Here is a 23,371-nt window from a genome sequence, read left to right as displayed (position 1 = left end):
ATTTCAATAGGATTTAAATTCGGATTTTGCCTCGGGTATTCCAAAACCTTAACTTTTTTTGCAGGATTTCAGATGTGGACAATCTGGTGTGCTTTGGATCATTGTCATGTTGCATGATCTAAGAGCACTGGAGTTTGAGTGCATGAACTGAGGGCCAGACGTTCTCCTTCAAAATTTTCTGGTAGACAGCAGCATAATTAATTCTTCCATCAATTACAGCAAGTCATCCTGGTCCTGAGGTAGCAAAGCATCCCAAACAATCACACTGCTACCATCATGCTTCACTGTAGGTATAGTGTTCTTTTGATGGAATGCTGTGCCATTTTTCTGCCTAATGCAGCAGCTTCCAATAAGTTCAACTTTTGACTCATCAGTCCACAGAATGTTCCTGCAAAAGTGTAGATGATCATCAAGATGTTTTTGGCAAACGTAAGACGAGCCCTTATATTCTTTTTGGAGAGCAATGGTTTTTGCCTTGAAACTCTGCCATGGATGCCAGCTTTGCCCAGTGTTTTTCTGATAGTAGAGTCATGAACATTGACCTTAATTGAGGCCAGCGAGCCCTGTAGTTCTTTCGATGTTTTTCTAGGTTCTTTTGTGACCTCCTGGATGAATCCTTGCCACACTCTTGGAGTAATTTTAGCTGGCCGACGACCCCAGGGAGGTTTGCCATGGTTCCCAGTTCTCTCCATTTGTGGGTAATGGCTCTGACAGTGGTTCACTGGAGCCTCAAAGCCTTCGAAATGGCTTTGTCACCATTTCCAGATTGATAGATTGGCCACTACTTTTTTTCAGATTTCTTCTTGAATTTCTATGGATCGTAGTATGATGCTCTGATCTTGTAGGCCATGGGTGGCCAAGTCCGGTCCTCGAGAGCCCCTATCCAGTCTGTTTTCCATATCTCCCTCCTCTACCACACCTGAATCAAATGATCAACTCATCGGCAAGCTGTCGAGAAACTTCATACCAATCCCGATTATTTGATTCAGGTGTGTTGGTGGAGGGAGACATCAAAAACAGACTGGATTGGGACTCTCGAGGACTGGACTTGGCCACCCCTGTTGTAGCCTATTTCACTTTGTCTGACACATTCTATTTAATTGTTTTCTTGATTCATCACATGTGGTGAAATAAGTTGTGGGTGTGGGTGTGTGAAAGTGAACTCAGCTTCCCTACAATTAGCCACAGTTATGTTGTGATTTAACAAGTGGGGCAATTACTTTTTCACAGAGGGCCAGAAAAGTTTGTAATTTTTTCTGCCTTGGTAAATAAAATTATCATTTAGAAACTGTGTTTTCTATTTCTTTGGGTGGTGTATGTGTTTATACTGCAATTAATTTGATGATCTGAAACCTTTGTGTGTGATACATAGGCAAAAAACCAAAGTCAGGAAGGGGACAAATACTTTTTCACGGCACTGTATACCTGTAGTCGAGGGTTTGATCCAAGGTCGATCCTCACTGTGTGGAGCTTGCATGTTCAGGTTGTGTGGAGTTTTTCCGGGTACTCGGGTTTCCTCCCACATCCCAAAAACATGTAGGGTAGGCTAGTTGAACACTCTAAATTGCCCATAGGTATTTATTCGTATTTGATTGTATTTACTTTGGTTTACTATGATTCCCCTTCTCCTTTGTCTGGCCTTGATAAATAAAGGTTGAGTTAGAATAATTTCAGAATGAACAATGGAGTTCTTACCTCATTTCTTGTTTGGGTCTGTCCAATAAGAATAAGGGCATTTGAGGAAATGATTGAGAGGCAGAAGTTGATGAGAATGACGGATCTTTCGGACTGAATGTATCTATAAGAAATGAAAGACAACATTTAACAATATCATTTGTTGTTTGTTCGAGTTACTGTCATTATTGAGGAAAACAATATTTTCTGTATAACTTTACAAATGCAGTCATACAGATTGTTTCTTTGGTCACTATCTTGAATGTTTCTTTTCCAATTTTTTAAACAAAAACTCCAGCACAAAAAAAAGAAAATCTGATTCGTATTGGGTCAATTATTCCTTTGCTCTAACAATATTTATTTGCACTAAATATGAAACATTTGGAAAGTGTGTTTACTACCTAAAGGGAAGTATAATATTTAATAACCAGTGTAACCATTTAAAAAGGGGCATCCCAGTAGAAACGTGATTATAAAGTACTGTATTTACTCGCGTATAAGACACCTGCGCCCTTAAAATTGACTTGAGATTTTTGAATTTTACAATTTCTCGCGTATAAGTCGCCCTCCTGATACCCAATTTTCACAGCCATATTCATGGTTTTAATAGGGAGTACAAATGTGTTACTTTGAAGGGAAAATCTTAAGAAAAATCATTACAAGTCGTATATCTGAGATACTGTATGAATCAAAAGCACACTATTAGGGTCAATAAAAGGACGTTAATATGCCTGTCTTTGTAAATGCAAAATATCAAATTATTCAATTTTATGAGAACTTGATGCTTTCTAATTACAGAAATTACAATTTTCTTACCAGAAGTTTAAGATGGTGTGGCAGCCATATTGCTTCTAATCTAAAAATATCTAAATTCTTTCGATGATTCATTTTACTCCAATAGTTGTCACTTTTGAAAGAGAAATACAACGGAAAAAAAATCAAGGTGGAATTTTGATTTATTTCAAAATCAAGGCTACTCACGTCTGGCGAAAAAAATGTGGACAGCAGCGCCCCGACCTCTCTAAGATGGCTGTGCCCCGACCTCACTAAGATGGCTGCGCCCAGACCTCGATAAGATGGCTGCGGCCTGAGCAAGCAGTGACAGGAACGTTTCGGGTTTTATGCAAGATACGTTTTTTTCATGAATTTTATTCATAGACGTCAAAATAATTTTTGTTTAGCGTTTTATCTGTTTATCTTTTCTCTATTTTGAAATAAATGACTGTATCGGGGGCAGTGGCTTGCATCGTGACGTCATTGTGCCATGGCGGCGTCAACTTGCAGTTTCGGGCATGTCATGCTTTTATGCGCATATAAGCCGTACCCTCGATTCAGTCATCCATCATTGTCATTTTTTTGTCCGACAAAAGCGGCTTATATGTGGGGAAATACGGCATGCTATCAGAAAGTTGAGGCTGTATCTTCTAACAGGGGGGGCCCAATAATGAAGGACAGGTGGTGGCAGGCTGGGATCCAACAAAGGTAAAAAGGGCAACAGGATATGAGTTACCTGGCTCGTGGAAAGACCTGTTGGGGACCTTACACGACGAGACAAGGCGGCTGACGGCGGATTAAATCTCTCCCATATGTGTACTGAGTCCTCATCTGTACTCCCTGTACGACTGTGCACCGACCCACCAGTCTAACTCCATCATCAAATTTGCCGATGACACCACTGTGGTCGGACTCATCTCGGGGGGGATGAGTCTGCCTACAGAGATTAGGTCAACAAACTGTCTTCGTGGTGTTTGGTGAACAATCTCACACTAAACACCACGAAAACTAAAGAAATAATCCTGGACTTTCGTAAACACAGCACAGATCTGGGCCCACTCCTTATGAATGGAGCATGCATAGACAGGGTCCAGTCCTTCAAATTCCTGGGGGTCTACATCACGGACAAGCTCTCCTGGTCTACCAATACCACGGCAGTGGTGAAGAAGGCCCAGAAACGACTCCATTTCCTGAGGGCACTCAGGAGGAACAACTTGGACACTAAGATTCTGGTAACCTTCTATAGAGCCACTGTGGAGAGTATCCTGGCATACTGCATTACAGTGTGGCACGCTGGAAGCACAGCAGCAGACAGAAAGGCCATGCAGAGAGTGATCAACACCGCCCAGAAGATCATCGGCTGTTCTCTGCCCTCACTGGATCCTCAGCAGAGCCGGGAACATTGTCAATGTACCACCCTACCACCCTGGTCACAATCTGTTCCAGCGGCTGCCCTCTGGCAGATGCTACAGGTCTCACAAAGCACGGACAAATAGACTTAAGCACAGTTTTTTCCCACAGCCATCAGGACTCTGAACTTGCGTTAGCACGACACACAACCCCTTCTGTGCAATAACTTTGGGGTGTGCAATAACAATGTGCAATATCTTAGATTGTGCAATATTTTAGAATTTACCTTGCCAGGATTTGACTCTTTACATTACTTATTTATGTTTTTTTTACTGGGAAAACGCATTTTGTGGAGTAGCACCACCAATTTTGTTATACGCAGCTGTGTATAATGACAATAAAGGCTTTTGATTTATTTTATTTTTTTATGTATGGTCTACATTATCCGCAATATCCGAGGGATTACTGTATTCGCATGACATGGAAAAACATTTATATTCGTTCTAATTTACCATCTATTAACAGAGTAACAAATAACTAGTTATTATGATGTTTAATAGTAATAAAATTAGACCGATTTTGTGGAGGGAGAGAGGGACAGAGACAGAGAGAGAGGCTTTTTGCACAGCAACACACTTCTAACATAACATAAACAAATTTGAATGAACTTGGATTACAATAAAGATACACTTAAAAATAAGTTTAATGCAACCTTACACTAAACTTAATTCTAATTTTGTTTTAAATGTTTACACCTTTCTTCTTCCGGATTGGCTCTATTTGCCCCGCCTCCACCCTGACTTTCAGCTGCAGTTTTTAAAAGGAACCTATCAAGGGTTGTATACTTTAGTCTTCCCTTCAAAATATTCCGAAAATGATGCACACAATTGTCTTCACAATAGGATAACGCAAGACCACTAGCCAACGGGAAGTAGTATACTCCTCTCGTATTGGCGAGCAAGCTCCGCCACGCGTACACCATTCTGCACTGACTAACGAGGAAAAAAAACACCGAAAAAAACGCTGTGCCGAGTGATAGTAGACATTTACACAGGGGAGTTGCGGCGAGAAAGACAGCAGCCTCTTGCGTCGGCTGTATGCTCGTATATCAAAATTTGTCTCGTATCTCAAGGTAAATATTTGCTCGAAATTTTACCCGTATCTCAAATTGCTAGTATTTTGAACAAACTACCCATTCTAAAACAATATTGATAAATATTTGTATCCCCGAAAGCTAGTTTTATCATTAAATATGAAATAGGTGAAAAGTCCAATGCAAGTTTTGCTCACTCCTTCTAAGAGCCCTTTGAAATCAGCAAATTGGTCAAAAATTGCTATCTTGCTCTGTTCCCAATTTTGAAGCCAAACTAACCGATCTTTGACCAAGCAGATTTTCTATCACCTTGAAAGATATTCTAGTGTAGAATCAAAAAAATGCGAAAGTAACTCCAGAAACCTTCATTTCCTACAGACCATGTTTTGCTCTTAATCTGAAATATTCAACGGAAGCATGCTCTTAGTCGCTAACTGTGAGCTTCAGACTTGCTGCAAAACGCAGGATTTCTCCTCACACACATCTTATCTCTCATAAATTCCTTTATGTTTTGCTATGTTTACAAATACCTCCCCAGCGAGGTATCATGTTTGAAATGTCACTTTTTAGCTGTGAGGACCACCATTAGTCCATAATAAGCTAAATTCCCATCCGGTTTCCAACCACATCACACAATTTGCCGAGACTCCATAATCTTAGAAATGTTGCAAGCATAACTTTATCCCATAGCAAAAAATAAATAAATTTTGCACACACAAGTTTGCTTCAGCAATGTCTAAAGCCAATTGATGTATTGTTTTCATGGAAGGGATCAGCCAATATTTTTCTTTGAGAATTGTTTAAAGACTGCTTTCTACTTCCTGACACCCACATAATTAACTTCCAAAGACAATCTCTATTAAATCCGTGCTGATGTCTTCCCAATTCAGACGATCAACCCACTCAATTAACATCAAGACACCTTAAAAATTCAATACATCATTTCACTAGACGCCAAACAATCCATTGCTTGGAAACATTTCATAGTCCTAAACATAGCCTCTAACCGAGAGGTCTTCAAACCGGTCCTCGAGGGCCGGTGTGGGGGCAGATTTTTGTTCCAACTCATCCAACAGATAGTTTAATTAATGAGGTTTCTGCTGAAAAAAAAGAAGCACCTGACTGCAATCCACTAATTGCACTAGTACAATACCAGATTGGTGGAAAGGTTTCCTCTTATAGGTTGGAACGAAAATCCACACCTACTGCGGCCCTTTGTGGAATAGTTTGGGGACCACTGCTCTAACTCAACTCAAACAACACATTATCTGCCGGAATGCCAATATAAATAATAGTCACAACTAAAAAGAGCTTCCACAATTAGACAAATTTGCAAATAATTATGACAATGCTTTTTCGTCATACATTTCATTGTTATGGACTCAGGTTTCATCTATTCTATTTATTGTGATTGGCTGGCAACAAATTCAAGGTGTACCCCGCCCACTCCGTGTTGTTAGCTGGGATCGACCTAGCACCCCCACAGCCCTCGTGTCGATAAGTGGCTCAGAAAATGAATTAATCTATTTTAAATATTTATTTATCAATAACCTGCGAAGTAAATCTTCATTTTCATCATCTTCACTTCACCTTCATCATACTGCAGGACTCCATCATCTTTTTTATTTTTTTAAAATTATTTTATTTAAATCAAGAAAAGAGGTATTGTCAATGTGAGTACAGTAGTACTTAAATTATTTACACATTTATTATATATAGATTGTATGTAAATATTAATACTTTCCAGTATTTTCCTATGCATACAACTGTATACACTTCTCGATTTTGTATAGACACGAAAATATGTATAGTATACATATAATCCTTCTTTGCAGGTTTTTACCTGTGAAATTGGAAGGAAGACTGTATTTGAGCTGTTCGTGTTGTTTCAATTTTCTACACAACACACATTAACCATTTTCCAATAAATCTATCGTATTACTTAGAAAAACTAAATTATTTAAATACTTGCCACCACAGTAATGAAGATAATGTTGAGCGAGGATGAAGAGGATGTTGTGCGCGAAGACACCTTACGCCATTGACGTCACTTAGTAACGATTGTCGATTTCTAGCAAAGAGCGAAATTGAATTAAATATATATATATATATATATATATATATATATATATATATATATATATATATATATATTTATATATATATATATATATATATATTTATATATATATATATATATATATATATATATATATATATATATATTTATATATATATATATATATATATATATATATATATATATATATATATATTTATATATATATATATATATTTATATATATATATATATATATATATATTTATATATATATATATATATATATATATATATATATATATATATATATATATATATATATATATATATATATATATATATATTATTTCTGGGTTTATTTTACAAAGAAACGGGCTGTGGGTTGTTTCAGCAGAGTCCGATGTATCAAATTCAGTTAAGTACTCAGCACCATGTGATAGCAGGCCTTGAAAGAAGGTACATTTAAAATATGGCAGTGTTTTGGCATTCTAGGTTTAAGACATACTACTGTCTGTTCTCACCTCCAGATCGACACATAGATGATGATGAGGAGCAACAAAGTGAGGGAAGATACTCCACAACCCACAATCAATGTAACAGGTGGGAGCTGAATCTTCTCCATATTCTGGAAGAAAAAATAAGAAATTAAAGATTACAAAATTGTGCATTGTATTATCTGTGTACATTGGGGCAAAAATTCAACACGCCATAGTGTTGAATATTTGCCCCAATTGTTTGTGTGGTCAGGGGTGGAGTGCTCTATCCAAAGCTAGCTATTTTGGAGATTGGACCAGTGAACCACAGCTGCTGGCTCACCACAGTAAATATTCTTCTCAGGCTCTGACTGTCTGGGTGGTTCAATGTAAATGCTAATAACTCCTATATTCAAGGGCCTAGGCACATACTGTTTCAACTGGCCGGTCCTGCAGAGGAAGGAGGTGGTGGAAACTATAAATTTCTGTTTGGTTTGCCCACAGCGAAGCCATCATCAAGACACTGTTATGCTTTGAAGATCAGAAGTAGGGTCGAGGGGGTGGATAGAACTCTGGTTGTCTGGGGGAAATGGGACCCATCTACTCAGTTGGGGGACTCCTCTGTCAGGACCAGCAGAACACCTGACTGTGATGTTTCAAGAATTGTTGATTTGATCAGCTGGTCAGAGGGTGGGTCAGACCAGCCTCTCATTTGCTCCTTCAGCACAATGGAGGTGACATAATGGGAGGGAGGGAGGTGCGGGGAGGGAGGGAGGGAGAGGGGGACTGTGGGAGGGAGAGGGGCAATGTTCCCTCTAATTTTTCGTTGGTCTGGGCAGAAAGACAACCTCCCTGAGCGCACTGAGTACCAGTGTGAGCGACATCATTGGTACTCGGATGATTCGCCTAAAGACGTTTCGCCGACGGACGTTTGACAGACGGGCAGGTCGCCGAATGGACGTTCCGCCGAACGTTCATTCGGCCGAACGGAGGTTTTGCCGAAACGGGATTCGCGCGGTCGCCCCGCCCCCGGATCGTGTGTCTACAAGTTTTTCAACCTCGGTCCGCGGGCCATTTACGGCCCATTAGGATTTTTAATCCGGCCCGCCGCCGGCGTTGTCCAAATTATAGTAAAAATCAATGTTAGTCTACCATCAATGGCAGCCCGGGAATAAGCACTCTTGGGCGGGCAGATGTAGCAGAACCGAGCCGTAAAATGACAGCAATCGGGTCAAATCCATCCTAAAACAGCATTTAATGATTAAATACAAATACTGGAGCTCTTTGGACATTAGAACCGAGCACAGGGAAGTGAATTCCTCGGTAAAATGTCGCGATGATGTCGCGGAGGCAAAAAAACGTCTATATACGTCCATTCGCCAAACGGCTCAAAATGCTCTCAAATTCGGTCAAATCCAGCCGAAAACAGCGTTTAATGGTTAAATACAAATACTGGAGCTCTTTGGATATTAGAACCGAGCCCAGGGAAGTGAATTCCTAGGTAAAATGTTGCGATGATGTCGCGATGGAGGCAAAAAAACGTTAAAATATAAAAAAAAAAATTAATCATTAAACTAACAAATACTAGTATTTGTATTTAATCATTAAACGCTGTTTAAACGAACGTTCATTCGGCGACCTGTCCGTCTGTCAAACGTCCGTCGGCAAAACGTCTTTAGGCTTAAATGGCGCCATCATGGGGAAAGGGGTCAAAAAAAAATACTCCGCGCCATATGATTGCTGCTGCGCAGAGAAGACGAGAGTAGTGCGCAATTGCGCACGCGCGCAGCTTAGAGGGAACATTGGAGAGGGGGCTTGTGGGAGGGAGAGGTCAGGGAGGGTGGAGGTAGGGACGGAGAGAGAGAGAGACTTTTTGCACGGCAACACACTTGTCACATAACATAAACAAATTTAAATGAACTTGGATTACTATACAGACACTCAAAAATAAATTTCATCTAACCTTACACTAAACTTCATTCTATTTTTTTAATTATTTTTTTTACCTTTAATCTCCCGGGTTGACTTTTTTTGCGGCGCCTCCACCCAGACTTTCAGCCGAAGTTTTTAAAAAGAATCTATCGAGAGTTGTTTGCTTTTTTTGGTCTTCCCTTCAAAATATTCCGAAAATAGAATAGCGCTTAACAACTTGTCCAGGTGCTCCTCTTTTTCTTTTTCACCTCAGGCGCCTGAGGATTACCCTCAGCAGCGCTAGAGCTGCCACTGGAACACGGATTAGTTCATCCAGGGAGTTGCCCAGGCCGCGATGGTAGCGTTCGGTCATTAAGGCCGGACAGCGGAGCAATAGGTGTTCAGACGACTCAGTTTCCTCGTCGCACAGGCGGCAGCGATCCGAGTCGGATTTCCCCATAAGGTGGAGCCAACGGCGGAGCAGGGGGTGGTGTCCACTGCGGAAACGAATCAGGTCTGTGCGGTCTCCTTTCGATAGGGCAAGTTCTTCCTCTGTGACTTTCGTAGTGTAGGTCTGCAAAAGGCGGGGGTGGGAGAGGGGGTGAGCGATCTTCACGTTGGATGATGGCGTGTCTTGTGGCTGCGTCCGGGGAGGTATGGGTTTGGTCATCTGACGAGCCAAGTTTAGCTAGGGCATCGGCCAGGTCGTTACCGCATATGTTGCAGTGGCCTGGGATCCACAGTAGCTGTAGTCGCTTAGGCGGAGGGAAAAGGGCGATGTCAAGGGCGATGTCACCCTGAAGAGGAACCCTTGAAGATCGCCAGTCTGGCTTCTTTTGTAACCGCATTTTGATGTTTTCATGGAGAAGGCGGTGTCGGGGATCAGAAGGAGGCAGCTGGTTCCAGGCATCAGCTTTAAGAAGTGCTTGTAAATTGAGGCGGGATGAGAGGGGTGTAAGATGCGCCTCATGTAGGACTGCTTCGGTGGGGGTAGATCTGAGGTGGTGGGTTATGGCGCGGGTTGCTTCCAGTTGGGCAGTTTCAAGGGATTTGAGGTGAGTTTGGGCCAGCCAGGGGGCCCATGCCGGTGCTGCGTACTCTGCGAAACTTCTCTGGGTGGCAATAATTACCATTCTAAGGTCATTTGGTTGCCAACCCCAAGATGTGCCACTGAGTTTGCGGAGGAGATTTGTTCTTTTGGATATGGTTTGGCGGACTTTTTTCGCTTGCTCCGCAAACGTAAGTTGTCGGTCGAAGGATATGCCAAGGAAAGTGGGGGTGGGGTTATGCTTGAGGGCGGCGCCATTTATTGAGATCTTTGGTTGCCATTTGGCCTCAGCTGAGTCCAGGCTGAAGAATGACGCCTCACACTTTGTGGTGTTAAGGTTTAGGTGTGCCTCGGAACTCCACCTCCAGACTTTTTCAACCTCCGTTTGAAGTCTGCTTTCCACCTCCTCTTTGTTCCTACCCCGACAAGCAAGAGCCAGATCGTCTGCATAGGCGCTGACCAGGGTGGAATCGTTGAACTTGTCGAGGTCATTAATGTAGATGATGAATAGGAGGGGCGACAGGACCGAGCCTTGGGGGAGCCCTTCTTTGAAGGTTCTGCTCCTGCCGACGGTATTGTTGATCTTGACCCTGGCTGTGCGATTTGTGAGCCAGTTGGCGATCCATCTGATGAACCGGTAGGGGAACCCCGGGTCTGCCATTTTTTGTAAGAGACCTGTTCTCCATACCTGCTTTGCCGAAGTCAAAGAAAGTTGCAAGCGTGCGTTGTCGTTGAGTCGACTGGAAGCCATCAGAGATAAACTGCGACAGTCGCAGGGCCTGGTCCGTCGTGCTTCTTCCCTTTCGAAAACCGGCTTGCCAATGGCTGAGAAGCTGTTTATCTTCCAACCACCAGGCGAAACGGTTCACGATGAGCCTTTCCATCATTTTGCTAAACGTAGAGGTGAGGGCGATGGGTCTGTAGTTCCCAACGTCCTTTGGTGACTTCCCTTTTTTGAGGAAAGGGATGATGGTGGCCACTCGCCAAGCTTGTGGACAGCGGCCCTCTAGCCAGCTGGTGTTGACAATATAATAATAATAATCGGACATAGGCCTTGTCGTCATTATCAACAACAAAAAAGCCTACTTGTCATCACACCCAGAAACTGCGTGTGACGAAATTGGTGGTGCTTCTCCATAAGCTGCGTTTACTCGGCAAAAGACCTAAATAAGTGATAGTTACGGAATCTTGTAATTTGGCATTCTGCTGTTATGGATACAGGTCGCTTACCTCTCACTGTCTTTCACTTACCTTCAGTCAGCTAGTAGGAGGTAGATCACCATCAGATTTTTTAGAAGGTCCGGGGCTATGTCGTCTGGTCCAGCTGCCTTACCCGCTTTAAGTTGGGACAGCGCTGTCTGCAGTTCAGTATCGGTGAACGGGAGCTTGAGGACTTGTCGCGGTGAGCCGAGCAGTCTGCGGGTAGCTGTACGTAGAGAGCGCACTGCTCGTCTGCTCAGCTTGTCACTCTTGCGTCCGGTGACCGAGGCATATTCCCTGATAAATGCTGTTGCCTTGGCTCGGTCACTCATGTACTCCTTGTTCTTGTAGACCAAGGACTCGCTAGATTGTTGCGTTTTGGTGCCTGAGAGGGATTTTACTAAGGACCAGGCTTGTCCCGTAGATTTTGTCTCGGCGATCTTGGCGAGGTGTAAGCGCCATGCGTTTCTTTTCGCTTCAGTGGTTTTTTCTTTGATCTGTTGACAGAGTGCTATCCATTCTTTCCTATTTTGTTGGAGGTCTCGACGTAGTCGATTCCTTTCGCAGATGAGGTCCTTCAGGTCCTGTGTCAACCATGGGAGCTCCTTCTGGCGGATAACTTTGACCGGTATTGTAAGAGCTGCTGCCTCTTTCATGTGTTGCACTAAGAGGGAGAATTTTTCCGGGGCTGTGGCTGCTGCGGAGATTAAGGGTAGGCGATCTACGAGGATGGTACGATACCTCTTCCAGTCAGCTTTCGAGAAGTTGGGTCGTACTCTTCTTTGTTGGCATTTGACACGGAGAGCACGGTTCCACCTAATCAGAATCGGTCTGTGGTCGGAGGTCATCTCGTCGATGGGTTCCCATTGCAGATGTTCGGCCGTGGTGGGGTCAGCGATCGTTAGGTCGGGGGCACTCATGCCTGCTCCTTGTTGGTATCTGGCAGTCCGTGTCCACACTCCGTCATTAAGGAGAGTTAAGTCATGGTCATCGACCCATTGATGGATTGCGTTACCCCTGGGATCTGTCTTGGCAAGAATATCCCAGGTCGGGTGGTGCGCGTTGAAATCCCCGCAGATCAGGCCGCGGGGAGCCGGTTTAACCAGGAGAAATCTTGGGGGGCTGGACAATAATCCGATGTCGCCGGGGGGATGTAGGCGTTGACCAGTGAGAGGTGCCGCCTGCGGGCGATGGGAATGTGGATATGCTGGAGTTCGAGGGGACCTGATGGGGACGCTGGAAGGATGGAGTAGGGGATGCCGCATCTCAGGTAGACAAGGAGACCCCGCCTCGTCGCTGTTTTGTGCCTGAGCCCTCACGGTCTTGGCGAATATCACGTATAACCGTCGAGCTGAGGCGTCGGGTCTTCGAGTCCCAGTTTTGTTTCCTGGAGGAGGAGGATGTCAATTTTTAGACGTGCCGTCACCTCTTTCAGTTCGGTAGTCGTGGTTGCCAGGTAGTCACAGTTCCATTGAAGGATGGTGAGACCGGCTTTCCGTGCCTCCGGTAGATCGGCAATCCTCTCTGTGGGTTGTTGAGGGTGGGAGGGTTTCAGGTTCAGGCAGCTCTGGCAGCACCAGTTGTTGTTCCTGCGAAGTATGGTTAAAGCGTGTCTGGTTTCAGGGGCGCATTTGAGGTGGAATCCACGTTTGCAGGATCTACATGTCAGGGGGGAGCGCGAAACGATTAATTTGTTATTACAGGTGGGACAGTTTACGTTTATAGGTTGGTGTATTGTTATGGCTGTTTGGTTTGTGGAGGATTGTTGTGTCAGGGGTGGTGAACAGGTCGGGCATAGCCAGTTTGCGTTAGTTTGGGAGCGAGGTAGTCCAGAGCAAGAGCGGTGGGATTTGTTGGGGCAGTTCGAGCAGGGGATGGGAGAGATGGTAGGGGAAAAGGAGATTTTGCAGACACAGCATTTTTCTTTTGGTCCCACGTAGGCTGTGCGCGGAAGTGACGGCACGACGGCATTTCCGGAACAGGATCCGCAGAGAAAGCCTTGATGACTCTTCATCTGGGTTCGGGTCAGGTCGCTACAGGTCCTGTGGAAATTTTGTCGGCAAGCGTTGCAGACCAGTGGGGTGAAGTCACGACGGATCGTCTTAGAGCATCCCGGGCAGGAAGTTCCCGGGTTCTCCTCGATGTCGCCTGCCCTTAGGAGGAGTAACCGGAGGTGTGGGGCAGGGCGGACATCTCCGGCTGGATGAAAAACATGGGGCGCCATGTTCCTGGGTGGCAGCTCTGGGTGGTTGTGTTGGATTCGCAGGCCGCGGCGGGCGGCCTCTCGGGAGACACCTCGTGAAGGTTCCAACTGTTGTCTCCCGGTGCTCCTCTCGTATTGGCGAGCAAGCTCCGCTACGCATACACCACTCTCATATTTTATAATTATTTCGTGCTTAATATTAATTGGCATCTTTTGCCTTTTCTTTGCAAAACTCTTCATTCCACCTGCTTTGTACCCATTGTTGTTCCCTTTATTTTGCACTGACTAACGGAAAAAAAACACGGAAACAATGCAACGCTCTGCCCATTGTTTGAAGGTATCTGCTTCCTGAAATTGCGTCCCATTTCCCTCCGCATTCCCAAACAGACAATGCTAACTTCCAATAAGTGAGAGGGGATTCCGTAAAATAAATCTCTTTTTCTCTTTTGATCAGGTTTTTTTTACGCATGAACACATCCACTCAAGTGCTTTTCTTATGACAAATAAGTGTTTCAGCACAAAAAAGAAAAGGACAGTCGGTTTTTGTTGTTGATAATATTCCAAAAATTACACTAATCCCTCATTTTTTACAGATAATGTAAACCAAACATGGCCGTGATAATCTAAAAACCGCGAAGTAGGATCACCCCTATTATTACTACATATCAGAGTACGTTTTCGCTCCTATACAAAAATACAAGTACAGTTGTACCTCTACTTAGGAAATTAATGGGTTCCAGAACTTTTTTCAGAACTTGAAAATTTCCTAAGTAGAGGTGTTATATTTAAATTCTCTAATTTGGCGGCCCGGTGGCGCGAGTGGTTAACGCGTCGGCCTCACAGCTCTGGGGTCCTGGGTTCACAAGAGGAGGTTGACAACAGTCCTCTGATGATGACACTATTGAGAACAGGGGTTGTTGAAGCCATGCCAACTTCAGTAAGAAGCAGTCTAGAGGATATTGTTGGACTAGCATCAAAGTCGCATGGAGAATTCTGTGACCACGTGGTAAATGCCATCAAAAACACAAGGGATGAACAACGGCTGAAAAACCAAGACAAAGAACAGCAAAGAAACGTAGCTGAGCTACAGCTGGGAAAACTGTCCACCAAGAATAAGATGAGAGCCTCAGCCGAAGATTCCAAGCAAAGCATGTAAGCACCAGTGATGGCGCCATAACCACCACCTCCAACAGCCCCGGCATAATCCAGGTCACATCCACCTGTGTGGAGTTTGCATGCTCTCCCCTGGCCTACGTGGGTTTCCTCCGGGTACTCCGGTTTCCTCCCACATTCTAAATACATGCATGGTAGACTGATTGGACACTCTAAATTTCTCTTAGGTATAGGTGTTAGTTAATTGTGCATGGTTGTCCATCTCTTGTGCCCTGCGATCGGCTGGCCACCAATTCAGGGTGACCCCGCCTCTAGCCCGGAGTAAGCTTGGATACGCTCCAGCACCCCTGCGACCCTAATGAGGATAAAGCGGTTCAGAAAATGAGATAAAATGAGATTCTCTAATTCGTTCCACGGTCCTCAGACAACTACACACTAAACCCTTTACAATTGGTCAAAGTTTCCCAATTTTGAATGAAAGATGTGAGGAAAGACACAAAACTGAGAGAAAATTATAAGGACATGATTTATGTCTTAAAATAGATAAAGCATATCAAAATGTGCCCTGCACCGCTGAAATAGTTCCCTGCGCGGCCATTATTATGGGATACGTAATAGCCGTGTTTGTCCACCAGGTGGCGGCAAGAGCCCGTTCTACCAGGGGCGAAAGAAGTCCACTTTGTACTACATTTTAGACTTTTACCTGTGCCATATGTGTTTGCGTGCACATACATTGCGTTGCATTAGTATGGTTTTTATTCGCTTAATAAGGGGAATTGCAATCATTAATAAGGGGAGCATTTAGTCGAGGTGGACAGATATGTAAGAGAGCATCTTGAAACATGGATAGTGGTTGATGTGAGACAGCCAATTGAATTGAATTGAATGCTTCTATTGGCATTGTTTGAGATGGAATGAGAGCGATGAAATGATAATCCAGTAGAGGGTAGCAATGTTCTAACGTGAGAATCAATGCATTTAAAAAAATATAAAAAAAAAAACAGATAAGGAAATGCATTTATTTTTTGGGAGATTTTTGCATCTCAAGTCACTCATTTGCATATAAGAAAATTTGTAACCTGAAATTTTCGTACCTATGGGCAATGTTCCCTATAAGCTGCGCACGTGCGCAATTCTCGTCTTCTCCGCGCAGCAGCAATCAAATGGAGCGCACAAAACAAAAACTTTTTTTTTCTTCTCCCCCTTTCCCCATGATGGCGCCGTTTACGCGGCAGCCAGTGGCAGTAGCTCTGTCCACTCTTATGTTTTCATGTTTTACAGCCCTTCTATCTTTTTTAATTACATTTTAAGATTTCTTAATACACTCCTTTTTACTTTACTGTGCAAATAAAAGAACCAGCAGTGAAATCGGGTGAGAACTGTCTAAATCTGCTGTGTGTGTGGTTGTGTGCGTGCGTGCGTGCGTTCGTGTCTAGTATGTGTGATCGTTTGTCTTCAACCTACCCAATGGACTATAAATGGAAATTAGCCCTCGGCTACAATCTTACATATTTTCATTAACATGAAAATAAATGTTCATTAATATGTGCTATCCCTTATTAAATAAACCAAAGCAAAATCATGGAAAATATTGCATATAAATGGAAACTTGACTATCTCAAGTGACACGTTCAGCAGAAAAGACATTTGAACAAGAATGAGAAGTGAGAAGGTCAGATGTGTAAAATAAGGTACAATTTAAGTCGGATTTGTGCATATTCTAATGGCATTTATGAAGATGTTTTATTCATAGATATCTTTTCATTCATTTTCTGAACCACTTTATCCACTTTATCACTTGCTGGGGGTGCTGGAGCCTATCCCTGCTGACTTTGGGTCAGGGGCGGGGACACCCTGTATCGGTGGCCAGCCGATCGCAGGGCACAAGGAAACGGACAGCCATGCACACCCATACCTAGGGACAATTTTAGAGTGTCCAATCAGCCTACAATGCATCTTTTTGGGATGTGGGAGGAAAACGGAGTACTCAGAGAAAACCCATGCAGGCCCAGGGAGAATATGCAAATTCAACACAGGTGGACCGACCTGGATTTGAACCCAGGACCCCAGAGCTGTGAGGCCGACGAGCGAACCACTCAGCCGCCGGGCCGCCCATTCATAGATATTAATCATTACATTTTATTATTACTAAATCATTTATGTGTGGTAGACATGCACCTGCTTATGGCAGGTGTGATACTGGTGTGTGCCCATAGCGAGCAATGATGATGTTGCTCACACTGGTACTCAGTGTGCTCAGGGAGGTTCTTTCTGCCCAGACAAACAAAAAATTAGAGGGAACATTGCTCATAGGCATTCGAAGGAGATGTATGACTGTACACAATCTAATTATCAAGTATTGCCAATACTTTTTTTCGTAACTTGAACATTTCGTAAGTAGAAGGTGTACTTTATATGTAAATTATCTAATTCATTCCACGGTCCTCACACAACTACCAACTAAATCCTTTAAAATTGGTGTCCCAATTTTGTATGAAAGATGTGAGAAAGAAAAATTGAGAGAAAAGTATAAGAAAATGATTTATTAATGTCTTAGAATGAATAAAATCATACATAATCTATCCACGTTGAAACGCAGGGGAACAAGAAGAAGCTAACGGTAAGCAATAAACTGAAAGGAAATTATTTATTAATGTCTTAAAATAAATAAAGCATATGGAAATGTGACCTGCCCTGCTGAAATATCTCCCTCTGCGGCCGTTATATATGCAATAACCCGTTCTACCAGTGCCGAAAGCCATCCACTTTGTAGTACATTTTAGACTTTTATGCGTGCCCTATGTGTGTGTGTCAGAGAGTGAGTGTGTGTGTGTGTGTTTGTGTGTGTGAAAATATGTCCTGCATTGAATTTGTAGTTTTTAATCTCTTAATACGGGGAATTCCAAATAAAATAACAGATAAGGAAATGCATTTACTTTTTGGGGGATTTCGTAACTTGGATGTTTTTCGTATCTCGAGTCACTCATTTGCGTATAAAAAAATTGTAACCTGAAACTTTCGTACCTAGATGCATTCGTAAGTAGAGGTATGACTGTACAAATATGGCTGTTGTTGTTGTCTTGACACTGTCAAGACATTTGCCAAATTGAATGGCTCCGAACCTGTTGTCATCAGTCTCCTTCTGAGTGGCCCCATGCAGTGTGTTGATGTCCTATCGTCATGCCAGTTCATGACCGTATCTACGGAGCAAATCCCTAATAATGCTGGTTCATTTTTTTATTCCTCGGAGTTGGAGGCAGGGTGTCTTAATCCACGTGAGAATTTGCCGTTACGCACCTCGGACGAAGCGAGCTTCGGGCAGTGAACAGCGTCGCGTGCGCGCCGGTGGCTAAGCAAAAGCGGCAGCGCTTCGTGGAGAAGAACAGTCGCTGCAACGTGCAGCACGGCAACCTGGGCGGAGAGACCTCGGCCCTCTTCACCACGCTGGTGGACCTCACGAGAATTATTTTTTATTTATTCGCAGCATACAGATCGCCACAACGTGTGCATCTCCAGAGGGGAAGAGCATTCACTGGTGTGTTTCACTCTTAACGCCACGGCAGAGCCCAATAACATTAACATTCTTTCCTACCAGCTGAATTATGTACAAAAGAACACCATAGTGTAGATTAATTAATGCCACAATGGTATATCCCTTTGTCATATCCAGGAACGTCAATATTTAGGAGGCATTTTCAACGGCGACTCAAAAAATAGTCTTTCTCCACAGGTGATGTGCACAATGTGAAATTAACCTGCAACAAAACAGGAAAAGGCAAGACGTAGTGCATCACACATATTGCTTCTTCTTTGGCACTGATTGCCAACCATTTCAGCGCCGGAGAAAAAACGGTGTCCCGACTTCCGGCATTTTTCACCGCCATCTTTTATCTGACTTTAACATTTTTATGAACTTTTTCTATACTTCAGAAAAACTCCCCAATGTACTAAAGCCGCAAAAGTTGAAGTTGTGAAGTGGCAAAGGATCACAGTATTTTCTTTTTCATGAAGCATGAACAAACTCCTATTTCTGATGAGACTCCTCTTTTCTGAGTTTTTTTAACAGCAAGCGGTTAATTTTGGGTTACGTCAGAAATTCCGAATTTCTCACATATGATAACTTCAACTGCAATGCAGTAAAATAAATTACATACATAAACGAACATAAAATATATTAAAACTTGTGAAGATCAAGTACATAAACGGTTATATTAAAATCTGTTATTGTTGTATTGTTCCTTGCTGAAATGGAAAACTTGGGTGGGCCAAAAAGCAGTAATGACACTAAGCTTCAAGTAGTGAGGACAGAGTTTGGTTTCAATCCACCAAAATCTTTTTTTTTAACTTTAAAAATTAGACAAAAAGCTTTTTTGCCTATAACGCAAATATTCAGCACCCACTTCTTTTTGGCTTGTGCCCATGTTTTCAGCACTTATTTTCAATCAAATTAATGTATTTAGAAGAAATCTAAAATACATCTATTTGAGTTGACCACTTTTAAGGAAATAGTGCAAGGATAGTACACTACATAAAAGACTGACAGTTCCTTGGCTTAATCAATGGAATTTCGTACTTACCATTTCAGGACGACGTCGTGCTAAAATAGCGTAGGCAGTCAGTCTTTCACACATGCATTTGGTTCTGACTGTATTGACAAGCACGGATTTGCAGCCCCGAGCAGACCAGGACCCCGGCAAAGAAGAGCTACACAGATGCATACATGAAAAGATAAAAATAGATCAAATAAAGGCATATGAAGCTGTAAGAATGGCAAAGCACCTATATATATATATATATATATATATATATATATATATATATATATGATATCCTCATCACTTCATTCACGTCTTTCGCTGTACCTTTTAGACTGGAATAAACACAAATAATGCCGATTGTGTATATATGTATATATATATATATATATATATATATATATATATATATATATATATATATATATATATATATATATATATATATATATATATATATATATATATATATATATATATATATATATATATATATATATACATATATACACAATCGGCATTATTTGTGTTTATTCCAGTCTAAAAGGTACAGCGAAAGACGTGAATGAAGTGATGAGGAGGGTCAGGGCTACGTGTTGCAGGTTGATTCAAGGACGTATTTGCAAAATGATAATAATAAACTACTGTGTTTATTCAAGTATTTACAAAAATATTCATATAAATATCAATGTCATAAAATTGCTCTGGATATCATAGGCATTCAGTATTGTGTTCTTCCCAAAAGGCTTCTATTCACAGAAAGGGATATTCTTTATCATCGTCATTCATTCATTTTCTGTACAGGTAATTGACACAATGATCATGTGAGGTGCTGGAGCATTTCCCAGCCAATTATGAGCAGCAGGCAGAGGACACCGTGAAGTGCCATTTTACCTTCGCAAAAATTGCCAATTGTCCGTCTCCTCTTGCCCAGCCAATAGCAGGGCCCAACAACTATTCCCACTCACGCTAATACCTAGGGACAATTTAGTGTTCAACCAGCCGAGCATGCATGTTTTTTTGGATGTGGCAAGAAACTAGAGTGGCTGGAGAAAACCTGCGCAGGGCCAGGTAGAACATGCAAACTCCACACAGGATGCTTACAACCCACCAAGGATTGAACCCTCGATCTAAGAAGCTATAGTTTTATTTTAAGTTAAGTTTATGCTTCAATTTCAGAATTTTTCCTCAAAGTAAATACAAGTAAAATCAGTTTGCATTTATCCTTGCAAAGGACTCACAGCTTTCAAACTTGATTGGATTTTGACTGTTATCAATGACATCTAATGAGTTGATTCATGATCTAACACTGTAGCGGCAATTGATTTAAATTGTTGAAATGGTTGTTCCAAAGTCAGTGTGTGGTCACTTTATAAATAGGCAATTTTTGGAGCAGATCTGGATCATCTACCACAGTCAAAGGCAGCTACTTTATCTTGTACTAAATGACAACACCCATATACATATCTGACATCGATATTGGCAATGTAATCTGATCCTACATCACGTGGCTTCAACATTCACGGCTTCAGTATATTGCAGGGCTGCCAACTACTCCGGAATTTCAGGAGTTTCAGCGGAAATGCAACGCAAACTCCGGGACTCTGGACAACCTCCCTAAACTCCAGGAAACCCAAAATGTTTTCACTTTTTTTTTTAAACAACAATTTCGGAAAAGTACCATATTTCCAATTTAAATGACTCAAAATTCACACCATCGCTACGGCTTCTGCCATATTGATTCAACTGCACTGTAAACCAGAAGAATTCGATAACAGGAGTGCATTGTGAATCATCCGAGTTACAATTTCTGATGAATGATTCGTCTTGTGCGACTTCAGCGTGGCAATCGATTCGGAATCGATTACATAGGTAGCCTCTATCGCTTTAACATTTACATTTTCATTTTTGTTCATAAGGGAAATAAGTATTATTAAGGCTAAACGACCAGTCTTTTGTTTTGAAACAAATCCTTTAATTTTGGGGGTTGTTCTAAAGGAAGTAGAAGTACTACACAGCACTGGTAAGTCTTATCATTATGCCTGCTCGGGTCAAGTGCAAAATGGATGGCAATTTGGATGAAATTTTTAATAAGAAACCCAGACACTCGCAGAAGTTTATTGGTTCATATTCGACGAAATATCTCATGTTGAGCTGGTCTCCAAAAGGACCGACATTTGCACATTGCACAACATGTGATGCTTTACTTTTTGAATAGTTTGCAAAAACACAATATTTCAATTAGCGCATTTACGCGCATATAAGCCGCTCGCGCGTATAAGCCACACCCTGAACGTTTCCTTGAATTTTTTTAATTTTACAATTTCTCGTGAAGAAGCCGCCCCCTGATTCTCAATTTGCACCTCCATATTCATGGTATTAATAGGGAGTACAAATGTATTACTTTGAAGGGAAAATCTTAAGAAAAATCATCACAAGTGGTATTTCTGAGATAGTGTGAATCAAAAGCACATTATTAGGGTCAATATCATAAGAAAGTTAATATGCATGTCTTTGTATATGCAAAATATCAAATTATTCATTTTTTTTTAATTACAGAAATTACAATTTGGTCATCAGGTGTTTAAGATGTTGTGGCAGCCATATTGCTTCTCGCGTCTGGCGAAAAAAAATGTAGACGCAGTGCCTCGACCTCACTAAGATGGCTGCGCCCCAACCTCCCTAAGATGACCGTGACCCGAACTCGCTAAGATGGCTGCGCCCCAACTTCACTAAGATGGCCGTGCCCCGAGCGAGCAGTGACGGGAACATTTTTTTTTCTTCATGAATTTCATTCATTGTTATCAAAATTAATTTTGTTTGGCATTTTTATCTGTTCATTTTTTCTCTATTTTGAAATAAATGACCGTATCGGCATTTGCCTGCGTCGTGATGTCACGGTGCACGCATGGGCGCTTTTTTGAAGTCATCATGTCGCATCATCGCCAAATTGCAGTTTTTCGTGTTTTATGCGCGTATAAGCCATACCCTTGATTCAGTCATCATTTTTTGTCTGACAAAAGCAGCTTATATGCGAGTAAATAAGGTAATGAAAAAACATAACAGTTTGATTTAAATTGGCCTGTGCTTTTTTTTACATTTTCTATCAACTTTGCTTGAATCGCATTCACTCCAGAAATACTCCGGAAATCGGACAGGGGTACTCCTGAAATGGGGTTGACAGAGGTCGGCAGCTCTGATTGTCGCTTTTTTATCTTAAGTATAAGTTCATAAAAATGGCAAAATCTATGCTGAAACTCACAGGCAGAAGAGGCGATAAAATGGCGAAAGTCAGATCTCCACTTCTTCGGAGATGAATTGGCTGGCACTCAGCGTTGAAGAACAAGCCGTAGAAGAATAATAATGTGACAGATATTATATATAGGGCCAAGATACATGACATCTTGCCATTTCCGGTTTTGTTGAGTAAATCGTGCATTATGCACATCACCTGTGGAGAAAGACTCTTTTTTTGAATCACCATTGAAAATGGCTCCTAAATATTGATGTTGATTGATATGCTAATGTAAGATAAGATTGTAAGATAAGATGACAAAGTGGCTTTGCAATTGTTTGTTCATATTGTATCAGTTTTTGTAAGTATAGAAACATCGTTGTCAGAGATTTGACACTGATTAATCAGACTTTGCCCAGAGTTTGGTTGTTGTCATGGAGACTTGACACTGACTAATCAGACTTTGCCCAAAGTTTGGTCGTTGTCATGGAGACTTGACTCTGATTAATCAGACTTTGCCCAAAGTTTGGTCATTGTCAGGGAGACTTGACACTGATTAATCAGACTTTGCCCAAAGTTTGGTCGTTGTCATGGAGACTTAACACTGATTAATCAGACTTTGCCCAAAGTTTGGTCTTTGTCATAGAGTCTGTGCTGTTGTCTGCCTATATAAAGACTCACCCATTGTTCATTCGGAGAG

General features: G+C 42.0%; 1 protein-coding gene across 6 annotated transcripts in view; it reads right to left on the bottom strand.

The window, feature by feature from the left end:
- The window catches only part of LOC144073050 (adhesion G protein-coupled receptor B1-like), a 200,845-nt gene that overhangs the window by 66,332 nt on the left and 111,142 nt on the right, over window positions 1-23,371 (bottom strand). For all 6 annotated transcript variants that reach the window (XM_077598564.1, XM_077598567.1, XM_077598568.1 and 3 more), the window contains 3 exons: window positions 19,479-19,605; window positions 7,475-7,578; window positions 1,696-1,798 (listed from right to left, as the gene is read on the bottom strand). In XM_077598564.1, coding sequence (XP_077454690.1) covers window positions 1,696-1,798; window positions 7,475-7,578; window positions 19,479-19,605 — 334 coding nt within the window. The remainder of the gene's footprint in view (window positions 1-1,695; window positions 1,799-7,474; window positions 7,579-19,478; window positions 19,606-23,371) is intronic.

Source organism: Stigmatopora argus, chromosome 4 (genome assembly GCF_051989625.1).
Source record: "Stigmatopora argus isolate UIUO_Sarg chromosome 4, RoL_Sarg_1.0, whole genome shotgun sequence".
NCBI lineage: Eukaryota > Metazoa > Chordata > Actinopteri > Syngnathiformes > Syngnathidae > Stigmatopora > Stigmatopora argus.
This window is presented reverse-complemented; position numbering and strand designations above follow the sequence as displayed.